The 17,103-nt window shown below is 32.7% G+C and overlaps 1 protein-coding gene across 3 annotated transcripts in view; it reads left to right on the forward strand.

The window, feature by feature from the left end:
* Positions 1–17,103, forward strand: part of Utx (Utx histone demethylase) — a 110,800-nt gene that overhangs the window by 61,478 nt on the left and 32,219 nt on the right. For all 3 annotated transcript variants that reach the window (XM_012293529.2, XM_012293531.2, XM_012293532.2), the window contains one exon: positions 16,789–16,967. In XM_012293529.2, the coding sequence (XP_012148919.1) occupies positions 16,789–16,967 (179 nt within the window). The remainder of the gene's footprint in view (positions 1–16,788; positions 16,968–17,103) is intronic.

Consider the following 17,103-nt stretch of genomic DNA (forward strand, 5'->3'; position numbering starts at 1 on the left):
CCTCGAGGGCTTTCTACACAGATATCTAGTTTTTCAAATACGATAACAATGCGGCTCGACTCTTTCTCCCCTTATTCTCTGAAATCTATTTCAGATAGTAATTGAATGATAAAGCTGCTGATAATTTTACCAGGTCGACAGCTTTATTCCCCAGAAACAAATGGGACATTGCTACGTATCGAATATTTTCCGATATCAATCCTCTCTATTCTCATACATTTCCACATTTCTAACTTCCACAAATTTTATGTATTTCACTATTTTTCTAACTTGCGAGTTTCTGAGATATCAAGATATGTAAGAGGTCTAAAGACATCTCAGATCTCAGGTTTAAGAATCTGTACTTTCCCTCTGATCTTTATCGCATTTTCACTGAAAATTTTCCGGACAAATTGTGATAATCGTCGCGAATTTTTCGAGACGCAAGGTGTTAAAGCGTTGCACGAATGTGTCGAGGCAGTGTTGAACTATGATAGGATTCAGTCACGGTACACCAGGTACGTAACGGTGAAGTTGCAGAGCGGAAGGGGTAAAGATAGCGTTGGTGGTAGTAGGAGTACCGTTGCACACGTTGCATCGCATGGCAAAAGTACCGGCAATTTCCAGCTGCACAACAATGCGGTATTACGAAAGCAAGCTGGACCGAGGGAGGCTGTATGTCCCTGTCTCTCGTCTGTCGCAATTTACGATCTAGTCTGGTGGTCTTAGACGTGCCTCGCGATCGAACTTGCCGATATTCCTTCGTACCTTGTACACCCCGTTCGCCGTGTCTCCTGCTTACCTCGACCAATAAAATCATCTCGGAGAACATAGAAAATCCATTACGATATGCGCACCGGGGATTACGTGGGAGAAAATCGCTGTTTTTCCTTTCCCCTTTCGCGAAAATATCGGTGACGCAAACCTTTCGGACTGACATTTATTTATATAAAATAGAAACGATATTTCGTATGAAGGGTTCGTGGGAAAATATTCTGATACAGTTTTTGGAATTTTATCAGAGATAAGGATATCGGTAGACTTTTTAAAAATAGTATCTTCTACCGTAGATAAAGATTTTTCGTTTTCGTGTTACTCGTTGAGGTTTCGAAATATTGACCCGTCGAATATTAATTAGAATCCAGACGTTATTAATCGAGGTTCATGAATTATTTGACGATGGAATTAACTTTAAATACGCATTCGATACGCGATGGCTGGTTAATGAAAATTATATTCCTGCACATTTTACATACTTGTCCATCAAGTATACCCCCATTTGTAACGTTTAATTTAATTGGATTTATCGAGGGGATCGAGCCTGTGTATCGATTAATTTCCACTGCATGAAAATACGCCTCTAGATGACACCGCAAATGGTGTACGCGTTGCAACTAACTGCATCTGCACCTGCATCGACCATACAGCTGCGGCCATCTTTCATTCTTCCTTTCCTTTTTTCACTTCCCTTTCGATACTTTCCAATTTTCAAATATTGTTGCGTTCGGTGGTTCTTGCACATTATTTCTTCACTCTGCAACCCTTAAATTTTATACATTTGCTAACTTCTTTATCTACAATGTTTCTCCAAATTTTAAATTTCTAATTTGACAAATAAAATTATGTGGCTGGGGGTGAAGACATACTGAACACCCACATGTATGTTAGCATACTTATATCGTAAAATTTGTTCATGATGTAACCGATTTTAATAAAATGAATAATAGAAACAATGCAGCAATCCACGTAATGATATTTGCATCTCGTTAAAGTATAACAAAAGGGTTTATAAACTAAACATCCACATACATGCAACTATCGTCACGTACAACTCATGGTGCAACGAATTGAAATAAATGAAAGAATACTAATATTGCAGCAATCCATGTAACAATATTTGGATCTCACGAAAGTGTAGCAGACGTATTAATATACTAAATATCCACAAACATATAACTATCGTCACATACAAGTTATGATGCAACGAATTGAAATAAATGAAAGAATACTAACAATGCAGCAATCCATATGACAATATTTGGATCTCACGAAAATGTAGCAAACGTATAAACAAACTAAACATCCACAAACTTGTAACTATCGTCACATACAGCTCCTCATACCACAAATTAAAATGAATTAAAGAATACCAATAATCCAGCAATCCACATAAAAATATTTGCATCTCACGAAAGTGTAGCAAACATATTAACAAACTAAACATCCACAAACATCGTTACATACAACTCACGATGCAACCAACTGAAATGAAAGAATGCCAATAATCCAGCAATCCACATAAAAATATTTAAATCCCAAGGAAGTACACCAAGAGGGTAAGCAACTCAAACACCTACACCATCATCCTCACCCAACGAGTATCGTTGCATAATGACACAACGAATCGAAATAGAATAAAGAATAATAATGCAGCGATCGATATTTGGAATGCGTCAAAGTGTTAAGGCAGTTTCTAACGCGAAACCGCGTCGAAATGCAGATGCAGTTGGCAGCGTAGTGTGACGAGTGCGTGGGAGTGCAACATGGGGCGACAAGAGCGTAATGTGGGTCACTAGGAAATTGTTAGTCGTCTGTCGTTCTGACAGCCTTCCTGTCCCGGTACGCGCGATGTGGGCGCCATTGTCTGATCCCACGACAGGATGTGTAGGACTCGAATACTAAGAAGGGTGCCAGCAAAAGTTCAGGTTCGATCGCTCCTCGAGATGCACTCTAATCGCGATACAGGGCTGCACAAATACTTTCTTCTCCCCTTCTTCTGCTTCTCTTATTCTCGCTTTCGATATTTATCCCCTTGGGATAATATCCTCTCTCTCGATGTCTTTCAATCTTTTCTTTATTTTCATTCGAACGTCGTGAATTTTATTTTGGATCAAGCTCGTTCAAGTTATTTATTTTTTGACCTATGTAAATAACCCCTTAATTTTCTGGACAGTTTTATTAGGGGTACCGAAAAGTAATCAAAATTTCTTCGATAATTTCAAAGTTTTTCGATGAAAAATCGAAGGACTTTTTTCAAGAAGGGAACAATTGCCTTTAAGCTGCCAAAAAGCGTTAGAAAGTCTTGGAAATTATTTTGTTGATTTAAGATTTCTTTAGTAAATAAATATTTTTCGCCAGCGAACAAAATTTTGATTACTTTTCGGTACCAGCTAATTATTTCTACAATATGAAAATGACTGTGGAATGTTGAAATGTTATGTACATTATGCGATCCAGATTACATAGATTATAATCAGAACTGCATCGAAAATAAGTCTTTACCATATTCAAACCCTAGTGTGCGTCACGATATTATGAGGTAAGAGGTTAACTGTTGCTGCATCGAGAGGGAATTTATAAACTAGTCATCTTAAAAATAAACATTCCTATAATATTAAATCTCCACCTGAGTATTTTATCCGTAATTTAACCACCTAACATAAAATAAACCAATCCATATATCTCAAACAGTAAGTTTCGCTGGAGCAAGTGGAATCGTTACACAAGCATCCGAGTTTTCCTGTTCCAGTTAGAATTTTACGATGGATCGCGTGGGTGTCGAAACGGTATCTGACACGTTATAAGGACACCCATGCACCCTGGACAGTTAAAATGCCGCTATTATTGCGTAACAACCAGCAAGATATAAGCAGCTGACAACGATACGTAATATCGTAACGGTGTAAACAGAGAAAGGTTCGGGTATTCGTGTAACTTACATACGCCTGGAACGCGGCGCATTTACGAGTTTCTTCGAGCGTATGATAATTGCCTTCGTGCTCGTTCAATTTTTCTATTTATAGACTCATAAATGGAACGCGTCTTTCCATTTTCGTTCATCGATTGATACCATATCTTCAGCTTCTTTTCTATTATTTTCGATTCGTTGCTAAATTCTGAAATTTGGGTTACTGCAAATTTTGTATATTTTATTTTAAGTTACGTTTACTATATTATACTTTGCATGAGAATTCCTAGATTTAATACTTTGCGCTAAATTCTGAAATTTGGGTTACTGGAAATTTTGTATATTTTATTTTAAGTTACATTTACTGTATTATACTTTGCATGAGAATTCCTAGATTTAATACTTTGCGCTGAATTCTGAAATTTGGGTTACTGGAAATTTCGGATGTTTTATTTTGAGTTACATTTACTGTATTATACTTTGCATGAGAATTCCTAGATTTAATACTTTGCGCTAAATTCTGAAATTTGGGTTACTGGAAATTTTGTATATTTTATTTTGAGTTACATTTACTGTATTATACTTTGCATGAGAATTCCTAGATTTAATACTTTGCGCTAAATTCTGAAATTTGGGTTACTGGAAATTTCAGATGTTTTATTTTAAGTTACATTTACTGTATCATACTTTGCATGAGAATTCCAAGTTCTGCTGTTCCCTCTGAGAGGACAAACAAATAGCAAAATAAATTTTCGGAGTGCAAATTTAAAATTGATCGATTCAGAGGTTTGCAGATTTTTAAATTCATCAAACATTCAAATTTATGAACCTTCAAATTTTTTTACTAAAATTCTCCAAATTCCAAGCTCTGCTGTTCCCTCTGATAGGACAAACAAATAGCAAAATAAACTTTCAGAGTGCAAATTTAAAATTTATCGATTCAGAGGTTTGCAGATTTTTAAATTCATCGAACATTCAAATTTATGAACCTTCAAATTTTTTTACTAAAATTCTCCAAATTTCAAGCTCTGCTGTTCCCTCTGATAAGACAAACAAATAGCAAAATAAACTTTCAGAGTGCAAATTTAAAATTTATTGATTCAGAGGTTTGCAGATTTTTAAATTCATCGAACATTCAAATTTATGAACCTTCAAATTGTTTTACTAAAATTCTCCAAATTCCAAGCTTTGCTGTTCCCTCTGATAGGACAAACAAATAGCAAAATAAACTTTCAGAGTGCAAATTTAAAATTTATCGATTCAGAGGTTTGCAGATTTTTAAATTCATCGAACATTCAAATTTATGAACCTTCAAATTTTTTTACTAAAATTCTCCAAATTCCAAGCTCTGCTGTTCCCTCTGAGAGGACAAACAAATAGCAAAATAAATTTTCGGAGTGCAAATTTAAAATTTATCGATTCAGAAGTTTGCAGATTTTTAAATTCATCAAACATTCAAATTTATGAACCTTCAAATTTTTTTACTAAAATTCTCCAAATTGCAAGCTTTGCTGTTCCCTCTGAGAGGACAAACAAATGACAAAATAAACTTTCGGAGTGCAAATTTAAAATTTATCGATTCAGAGGTTTGCAGATTTTTAAATTCACCGAACATTCAAATTTTTTTTACTAAAATTCTCCAAATTCCAAGCTTAATATTCTCCAACCCACAGATACACGAATAAATTTCTTTTCTCTCAAATAAAATTCTAATTACAACTGATCACTCAAACAACTTATCCGATTTGAAAGACTTTCAATACACTTCGACTAAACTGCACTTCGTCACACTTCGTCACACTTCGTCACACTTCGACAAGGACTATTTGAACGTTTTATATCGTTCCCATGCGTCGTTTGTTCCGCGTCAGGTTTTTGTCCACGATACATACATTAAACGAGTAAGTTCGACGGTGGCAATGATTGTAAGCAGTGTAGGGGTCTTGCAACGCGTTGACGCTGCTACGAGAAAGTCGTGGCACGACGTGCGTGTCTGCTCGACCATCAAGATAAAGCAAACTGTAACGAGGAAGTTATTAAACAAAAGAAAAGACTGTTGTTGTGTTTGCAACACGGAAAGAGGATTTCGTGTTGCGACATTCCGGCCTCGATAAACTTGCTTTCTGCACGATATCGCGACCAGACGAAATTGCGAAGTCTCGATATTGTGTAACGTTGCTCCACGGTGCTTTTGTGCTTCGGGTTCTCTCGAATTTCACTATTTTTTCATTTTATATATTGTAACATCACTTCGACTTTATATATTTTCATTTTTTCTAATTGTTGGACCTACAGAAATTTTCAGAGTTGAATTTGAATATTCAAACTTGTAGAAATGAGTGCGTAGAATGTTTGAATATGTAGAAAGTTTGAGTATGTAGAAATTTGAACATTTAAACATTTGAAGATTTGAATGTTTCTAATTTTGAAATACAGCTATTTGAGTATGTAGAATGTTTGAATATGTAGTATGCCTGAGTACATAGAAATTTGTACATTTAAACATTTGAAGATTTGAATGTTTCTAATCTTGAAATACAGCTATTTGAGTATGTAGAATGCATGAATATGTAGAATGTCTCAATATGTAGAAATTTGAACATTTAAACATTTGAAGATTTGAATGTTTCTAATTTTGAAATACAGCTATTTGAGTATGTAGAATGTTTGAATATGTAGAATGTCTCAATATGTAGAAATTTGAACATTTAAACATTTGAAGATTCGAATGTTTTTAATTTTGAAATACAGCTATTTGAGTATGTAGAATGTTTGAATATGTAGTATGCCTGAATATGTATAAATTTGAACATTTAAACATTTGAAGATTTGAATGTTTCTAATTTTGAAATACAGCTATTTGAGTGTGTAGAATGTTTGAATATGTAGTGTGCCTGAATATGTAGAAATTTGAACATTTAAACATTTGAAGATTCGAATGTTTTTAATTTTGAAATACAGCTATTTGAGTATGTAGAATGTTTGAATATGTAGTATGCCTGAATATGTATAAATTTGAACATTTAAACATTTGAAGATTTGAATGTTTCTAATTTTGAAATACAGCTATTTGAGTGTGTAGAATGTTTGAATATGTAGTGTGCCTGAATATGTAGAAATTTGAACATTTAAACATTTGAAGATTCGAATGTTTTTAATTTTGAAATACAGCTATTTGAGTATGTAGAATGTCTCAATATGTAGAAATTTGAACATTTAAACATTTGAAGATTCGAATGTTTCTAATTTTGAAATACAGCTATTTGAATATGTAGAATGTTTGAATATATACTGTGCCTAAATATGTAGAAATTTGTACATTTAAACACTTGAAGATTTGATTGTTTCTAATTTTAAAATACAGCTATTTGAAAATTCATAAACTTTCAAATTTACCAATTTACAAAATGTGTTGTTGTAAAAACTAAATATATTTATTAATAATAGTTAATAATACATACTGTTACATACTACGATTCGTCGTCGAACGGAAACACAAAAAGAAGAACGAAAAGAGCGGCGTGCGTATAACTTCGCATATATCGATCGTCGATCAGCCGAAAATCGCCTATCCGGTCAAACGCGCGTAATTCAAATGCGTCACAAACATCCATCAAAATGAAGTCCACTACAAATGAATTCACAAAGTCCACCAATATAGAAATATTTACAGAGATAAAAATCTATGTCAGAAATCGAAAAAGTAATCTCGAAAGCAAGAATTTCGAGAGAAAGAAAATAAAGTTCTCAAAGAGCAAACATAGCGGAGCGCATTGAAACGGAATCTAAATGAAGTCATTAAAAGCATGACGAGGTTGGTATCGTCGGAGAAGATCGCAAGGACCTTCTCATTATTGTGCGTCGAATAGTATTTCGGATTTCGTGCAGTGATGTGTTCGTGCACGAAAAGACTGGTACAAACAGTGGCTATCGTAGTTCCCTTTTTTTCCGTATCGCGATGCAGCAGCCTCGAAGGGTGCATTTTAATGCACCCTTTGCACCGGAGAGCCCTTTAACACCTCATAAATTAATTGCACCGCGTATAACCTATTAATGATCGTTTTGTCCGCTTGAAGACCACCCAAAGGAACGGTCAAATATTTTATACTGGGTGCTCAATATTTTCACAATCTTATATTTTATTATCGGCGTTGCTTCTCTGTGGATTTCTTGCTTACTGATTTTTTTTATATGCATTTTTTATACTTTCTTGAAGAAGGTAGTCGTGTACAATTTACTTGAACATTGTAACTGATTTTTATCCTTATCTTATCTTATCTTTGTTGGCTATCGATTAACGATCTTGTGCAAGTTATATTGTGGAGTCAATAATAATTCATTATTGATAACTCTTAATATTGTTTAGGAATGCAAATCATTTTCTTTGTACGTAAGGTAATTATTAAAAGAAAAAAGAATAAATGTAATATGTTTTTATTTTAAATAATCACTGTCAGAAACTGAAACACTTTTAATTAAACCATTAGAGAAATGATTTTAAATACTGAACTTTATTCATGAAGTTAAATACTGAACTCATACTGAACTTAAATTGCAATGAACTTAAATACTGAACTCATACTAAACTTAAATTGCAATGAACTTAAATACTGAACTCATACTGAACTTAAACTGCAATGAACTTAAATACTGAACTCATACTGAACTTAAACTGCAATGAACTTAAATACTGAACTCATACTGAACTTCAACTGCAATGAACTTAACTACTGAACTCATACTGAACTTAAATTGCAATGAACTTAAATACTGAACTTAAATTGCAATGAACTTAAATACTGAACTCATACTGAACTTAAACTGCAATGAACTTAAATACTGAACTCATACTGAACTTAAATTGCAATGAACTTAAATACTGAACTCATACTGGACTTAAACTGCAATGAACTTAAATACTGAACTCATACTGAACTTAAATTGCAATGAACTTAAATACTGAACTCATACTGAACTTAAATTGCAATGAACTTAAATACTGAACTCATACTGAACTTAAACTGCAATGAACTTAAATACTGAACTCATACTGAACTTAAACTGCAATGAACTTAAATACTGAACTCATACTGAACTTAAATTGCAATGAACTTAAATACTGAACTCATACTGAACTTAAATTGCAATGAACTTTAAATACTGAACTTAAATTGCAATGAACTTAAATACTGAACTCATACTGAACTTAAATTGCAATGAACTTAAATACTGAACTTAAATACTGAACTCATACTGAACTTAAATTGCAATGAACTTAAATACTGAACTCGTACTGAACTTAAATTGCAATGAACTTAAATACTGAACTTAAATTGCAATGAACTTAAATACTGAACTCATACTGAACTTAAATTGCAATGAACTTAAATACTGAACTTAAACTGCAATGAACTTAAATACTGAACTTTCTCATACATTTCAAGAAATGAATCATATGATAATTTCTTTCTTTTTTAAATCGAATTCTCACGCACACGAAATAGACAAGACTACACGTCACAGTGCGAAGATTGAAAGACGTAAGTCGAATACGAGAATAAAAATAGGCGTGGACGTCTCGGTATTTTTTCGGTAGCAGATGATAAATATCAACGTGGCTAGTTCTGCTACAAACTGTCCTCTATTGAATCGATGTTTCAATCTATAAATACCCGGGTCAATGGCAGTGGCAACAAACAAACGACAACATCTACCGTCAGAATCAGTATTGGATTTCGTTTCTGTTTCGTCATGGTTGAGATAGGTCAGTTACAGATCGAGCTCCACTTCTGCTCTATTCTCTTGTTTGCCAACGATTTAATTCATTCACTCGAAACAAGTACATACCTTAACGATTCTACCAGTTCGATAATTTATCTCGATTTTATTTTAATTTACTCGACGATATTTTATGAGTATAAAGTTCTTCGTCGTGAAGCAACGACATATCTCTATTTTTATCAACCATTTGGACGAGTATATTCGTCGTGAAGTGACGTAATGTTACTTCATCTATTTCGTAAATTAAGCAACGACAGATCATTATTTTTATCAACCATTTGGACGAGTATATTCGTCGTGAAGTGACGTAATGTTACTTCATCTATTTCGTAAATTAAGCAACGACACATCACTATTTTAATCAACCATTTGGACGAGTATATTCGTCGTGAAATGACGTAATGTTACAGTTTGCAGTTCTTAATTTTTTCTGCCTAGCAGCTGCTTAATTTACGAAATAGATCAAGTACTATATAGGACATAGGAGTGCAAAGAGTTAGGTGTTTAACACATTAACTGTCACGTCATATATGGCTGACACTTAAGTTATACTGATCTAACATGAGTATTATTAACCCCTTGCACTATTTTGACGAGTCTGACTCGTGACGCACTCGTACCTCAGCCGTGATCAATTTTACACGAATTTGTAGTACGCTTCAATTTGAAGTTCAAGTCCAATTATAATTTGCATAGTCGACGATTACATAATCACATACTGACATAATATTTCAAATTCTTCTGTCTGTGTTAATATTGTAGCTGTAATTAATCAGTTCTGACTGACGCACTTGACGAATAAGCCATAGTGCAAGGGGTTAAATATCTGTTCACTTTCCTCATAAAAAATTCTTGCATTAATTACATGCATCTATGGAAAGAAACGTAATAAGATATTGTGAAAATATTTGATAAAATTTATTAAAAATTAAAACGCTATTTGATGCAATTTTCAATTGTTTCAATGTGGCAGTCTGTTCACTTTCCTCATAAAAAATTGTTGCATTAATTACATGCATCTATGGAAAGAAACGTAATGAGATATTGTGAAAATATTTGATATAATTTATTAAAAATTAAAACGCTATTTGATGCAATTTTCAATTGTTTCAATGTGACAGTCTGTTCACTTTCCTCATAAAAAATTGTTGCATTAATTACATGCATCTATGGAAAAGAAACGTAATAAGATATTGTGAAGATATTTGATAAAATTTATTAAAAATTAAGATGCTATTTGATGCAATTTTCAATTGTTTCAATATGGCAGTCTGTTCACTTTCCTCATAAAAAATTGTTGCATTAATTACATGCATCTATGGAAAGAAACGTAATCAGATATTGTGAAAATATTTGATAAAATTTATTAAAAATTAAGATGCTATTTGATGCAATTTTCAATTGTTTCAATGTGGCAGTCTGTTCACTTTCCTCATAAAAAATTCTTGCATTAATTACATGCATCTATGGAAAAGAAACGTAATAAGATATTGTAAAAATATTTGATAAAATTTATTATAAATTAAAACGCTATTTGATGCAATTTTCAATTGTTTCAATGTGGCAGTCTGTTCACTTTCCCCATAAAAAATTCTTGCGTTAATTACATGCATTTATAGAAAAGAAACGTAATGAGACATTGTGAAAATATTTGATAAAATTTATTAAAAATTAAGATGCTATTTGATGCAATTTTCAATTGTTTCAATATGGCAGTCAATGTGTTACTGTTTAACCAGTGTCAGGTATAAATTGTTTGCCTCCTTCCGTATATCAGAATGAAAATTTCGAAATATCCTACGTCTGTAAAATAGCTGTCCCCGCAGAGATGACGATATAACGAGAGTCTACTGTATCGAAGAAAGAATAGTCGAAAGGAAGAAACGCTGATTCCCGGCTCGCGATTCCGCTCGCGGATCTTTCGCAAGGGCCGAACCCGAGTCACTGACATTTCTGTTTCTCCCACACGATCGTCTGTAACAGAGTGACTCATTCACGAAGACAACGAATCCCGAAAGGAAACTCGAGTGAATGAAGCGATGAATGGTGTTTCTCGTGAATAAATTTACTACCGCCTTTACGCGATCTCCTTTTGCCTTCTACTCGCTCGCTTCTTCCACCTTTCCTTTTTTTTCCTCCTCTTTTTCTTTTTTATCTTACTCGTTCTACTTCTCATTGTGCCAGGTCGCTGCGCCAACTCGCTTCAATTAATTTGTCGTCGTACTCGGCACGGAATTAACGTTCTCGTTACTTCCGCTCGTCCTTCCCGCTCCGCTAATGGAACAATAGCGTGCATATTTCTGCCTTTATTACGGCCCAATATCTTCCGCGACATTTTTTTCGGATCCTTTGTTTTCCTCCAAAATTTCCTGCTATAACATTTGGGTCAGTATCCGTCGAGGAAGAACTAAATTTTTGCAAAATCCGATGGAGCTCGAAACCGTTTCTCAACGTACATTTAACCCTTTGCACTCGAAGGTAATTTGACTGTTTTCAAACAGCAACTTCAAAACTTAGTTAAAAAGTTAAATGAATTTTCTTGAGGTTATTATTTCTCTACTAATAATTTCCACTATTTTTTGTTTCATTATGTTTATACATCACACATGTCATATTATAGAATCAGTTTAAAAATGCTTGTTTCAAATTGTTTTATTAAATAAAATGGTGACAGTCACCTCTCGAGCGCAGAGGGTTAACACTAAACCTTCCGACATCTAATGTGTACTTAATATGAAACTAAAAAATAAATAAACAAATGACAAAACATAAATTATTCTTTATCTTCATGAAAATGAATTCTGATTTCAAGAAATGTATTTTAACAAAATTCCTTATAATAAGAAGCTTGCGGAGCGGTCATTTGACCGGTTTGGTAGTTTAACGCTGGCTTCTGTCCAGCACAAAAGCTGAAATAAAATGACACTGACACAGCTTGTTGCTCGCCAAAGTTCGATTTAAAAAGACCGAAGTTTCAAGATCGTCTAACGGTTAATAACCGTGTTTAAATAATAGCCGCCGCTTCGGCGAGGATCCTCGTTAGACACCGAATACGAAGCTCCAATCGAGCCTGAACTCGCGCGATTACGCGAGCGTGCTTTCGGCGTAACGAGATCGCGCAAACCTGTTCCGTAGCCGTGAATTTTTAACGAATGCTATTTTTGTCGACGAGTCGCCGGGTCCAGGGCGGTTCGAACTTTCAACGGCTCGGACCTTGGAGGCATCTTAAGCCGTGCCTCGTATTAATTACACGCTCCTGATCACCCGATCCAATTCTTTTTCGCTCTTATTTTAAACGGGACGCGTTAATAGCCGCCTGCTTAATGGCCGACTATTACGTTACATCGATGGAACGCTTTGATGAATTTTTAATTAATGACGCACCGTGTGCGTTGCCTATCTCTAGGAACGTCAATCAACTTTTGTATATTGTGTTATATACATGACATTTATTTCAATACACAATATACGGAGAAAATATATACAAAATTTTTATGTAGAAAATTGCACTGTTACACAGCATGAAATTAGTGACGCACCAGGTGCGTCGCCTATCTCTAGGAACGTCAATCAACTTATATATATTATATTATATACATGACATTTATTTCAATACACAATGTAAAAAATATACAAAAATTTTCATGTAGAAAATTGCACTGTAACTCGTCAAGAAATTAGTGACGCACCAGGTGCGTCGCCTAAGTATCTATAGGAACGTCAATCAACTTATATATATTATATTATATACATGACATTTATTTCAATACACAATGTAAAAAATATACAAAAATTTTCATGTAGAAAATTGCACTGTTACACAGCATGAAATTAGTGACGCACCATGTGCGTCGCCTAAGTATCTCTAGGAACGTCAATCAACTTATCATATATATTATATTATGTACGTGGTATTCATTTCAATACACAATGTATGGAGAAAAAGTATACAAAGATTTTTATGTAGAAAATTGCATTGTAACTCGTCAGGAAATTAGTGACGCACCAGTTGCGTATTATGGTATTTACATTGCAATCTGTAAAAACGTACCATATGCAGAAGTAGTGACGCACCAGTTGCGTCTTATGGTATTTAAATTGCAATCTGTAAAAGCATATCATGTGCAGAAGCAGTGACGCACCTGGTGCGTCTTATGGAATTTACATTGCAATCTGTAAAAGCATACCATGTGCAGAAGTAGTGATGCACCAGTTGCGTCTTATGGTATTTAAATTGCAATCTGTAAAAGCATATCATGTGCAGAAGTAGTGACGCACCAGTTGCGTCTTATGGAATTTACATTGCAATCTGTAAAAGCATACCATGTACAGAAGTCGTGACGCACCAGTTGCGTCTTATGGTATTTAAATTGCAATCTGTAAAAGTCTACCATGTGCAGAAGCAACGACGCACCAGTTGCGTCTTATGGTATTTAAATTGCAATCTGTAAAAGCGTACCATGTGCAGAAGTAACGACGCACCTGTTGCGTCTTATGGGCATCAGACCATGACACATCAGGTGCGTCTTACACCTACGAATCCGTGCACCCAGTCTACTTTGCGTAATCTCCTAATAATATTATAAGCGAAAACCTGTAACACTTATAACAGCGAACCAACTTTTTCAACATCTCGAATCGTCGATTACTGTCATTATGCAAGAGGGGTTAGAAGAAACGTCTGTCAACGAAAATTATATGAATTCGGAAAAAAATTGACTGCGGTTACTATTCGCGTGACGTGTCCGGTATCGTGACTGACAATCAGTATCGGAAGACCTGATGGTCGTTCGTCGACCCCGAAAGAATACGTGCCCCTATGAACAGTTGGCGATAAATATTTAGCACGCATTGTCTGGATTGTTCGTCGATATTTTGCAATCACGAATACGCGGTAACAGAAACGGCCGAAAGAACACCGTGTTTCCTGTATTACCTGAACAATTCATTTTTCAGTTTTATCGCGTCGAATCGTGAGAAGCGACTAATTCTCTTTTATGCTCCGTATCCAATCATTCGAACAGGCCGCCAAATAAAAGGATACAGAGAGGAGCGTAATTTATTTTGTATTGTTCTGATGTTTGTTACGATGTTTACCTGATGATTTCTTTGAAAAAGATTAATAATAAGTTACCTAATGATCGTTAAATAATAAGTAACCTAATGATCATTAAATAATAAGTAACTTAATAATCATTAAATAATAAGTAACCTAATGATCATTAAATAATAAGTAACTTAATAATCATTAAATAATAAGTAACTTAATAATCATTAAATAATAAGTAACTTAATAATCATTAAATAATAAGTAACCTAATAATCATTAAATAATAAGTAACTTAATAATCATTAAATAATAAGTAACCTAATAATCATTAAATAATAAGTAACTTAATAATCATTAAATAATAAGTAACTTAATAATCATTAAATAATAAGTAACCTAATGATCATTAAATAATAAGTAACCTAATGATCATTAAATAATAAGTAACCTAATAATCATTAAATAATAAGTAACATAATGATCATTAAATAATAAGTCACCTAATAATCATTAAATAATAAGTAACCTATAATCATTAAATAATAAGTAACGTAATAATCATTAAATAATAAGTAACTTAATAATCATTAAATAATAAGTAACGTAATAATCATTAAATAATAAGTAACCTAATGATCATTAAATAATAAGTAACCTAATGATCATTAAATAATAAGTAACCTAATAATCATTAAATAATAAGTAACATAATGATCATTAAATAATAAGTCACCTAATAATCATTAAATAATAAGTAACCTATAATCATTAAATAATAAGTAACGTAATAATCATTAAATAATAAGTAACTTAATAATCATTAAATAATAAGTAACTTAATAATCATTAAATAATAAGTAACCTAATGATCATTAAATAATAAGTAACCTAATGATCATTAAATAATAAGTAACCTAATAATCATTAAATAATAAGTAACATAATGATCATTAAATAATAAGTCACCTAATAATCATTAAATAATAAGTAACCTATAATCATTAAATAATAAGTAACGTAATAATCATTAAATAATAAGTAACCTAATGATCATTAAATAATAAGTAACCTAATGATCATTAAATAATAAGTAACCTAATAATCATTAAATAATAAGTAACATAATGATCATTAAATAATAAGTCACCTAATAATCATTAAATAATAAGTAACATAATGATCATTAAATAATAAGTCACCTAATAATCATTAAATAATAAGTAACCTATAATCATTAAATAATAAGTAACGTAATAATCATTAAATAATAAGTAACTTAATAATCATTAAATAATAAGTAACTTAATAATCATTAAATAATAAGTAACCTAATGATCATTAAATAATAAGTAACCTAATGATCATTAAATAATAAGTAACCTAATAATCATTAAATAATAAGTAACATAATGATCATTAAATAATAAGTCACCTAATAATCATTAAATAATAAGTAACCTATAATCATTAAATAATAAGTAACGTAATAATCATTAAATAATAAGTAACCTAATGATCATTAAATAATAAGTAACCTAATGATCATTAAATAATAAGTAACTTAATAATCATTAAATAATAAGTAACATAATGATCATTAAATAATAAGTCACCTAATAATCATTAAATAATAAGTAACCTATAATCATTAAATAATAAGTAACCTAATAATCATTAAATAATAAGTAACCTAATGATCATTAAATAATAACTCAACTAATAATCATTAAATAATAAGTAACCTAATGATGATTAAATAATAAGTAACCTAATGATCATCAAACAATAAGTAATCTAATGATCATCAAATAATAAGTAACTTAATAATCATTAAATAATAAGTAACCTAATAATCATTAAATAATAAGTCACCTAATGATCATTAAATAATAAGTAACCTAATAATCATCAAACAATAAGTAACCTAATGCTCATCAAATAATAAGTCACCCAATGATCATTAAATAATAAGTAACCTAATAATCATCAAACAATAAGTAACCTAATGATCATCAAATAATAAGTAACCTAATGATCATCAAACAATAAGTAACCTAATGATCATCAAATAATAAGTAACCTAATAATCATCAAACAATAAGTAACCTAATGATCATCAAACAATAAGTAACCTAATAATCATCAAACAATAAGTAACCTAATGATCATCAAACAATAAGTAACCCAATGATCATCAAATACTAAGTAACCCAATGATCATCAAATACTAAGTAACCTAACGATCATTAAACAATAAGTAATCTAATGAAAGCGTAAACGTTGTTTCCAGGGCCGTGAAAGCATTTCAGCAGGTGCTATGGGTGGAACCAGGATTTCCACGAGCCTGCGAGGTTCACCTACGACTCGGCTTGATGCTGAAGGTCCATGCTGACTTTGATGCCGCTTTGAAGCACCTGACACTCGCCCTGATCGATGCTACGACACCTGCCTCCTTCTCCAAGCTCGAAAGTGAGTCTCAGTTTTCGCCTACACAACGGTACTGTTCACGAGACAGAAAAAAAGAAATATATGCGAACAGCTGTCAACCGTAAACCGTTTTTACATGGAAATTTTACTCCTGTACCACATGTTGCTTCGTTCGACT

This window comes from Megachile rotundata, chromosome 2 (genome assembly GCF_050947335.1).
Source record: "Megachile rotundata isolate GNS110a chromosome 2, iyMegRotu1, whole genome shotgun sequence".
Lineage (NCBI taxonomy): Eukaryota > Metazoa > Arthropoda > Insecta > Hymenoptera > Megachilidae > Megachile > Megachile rotundata.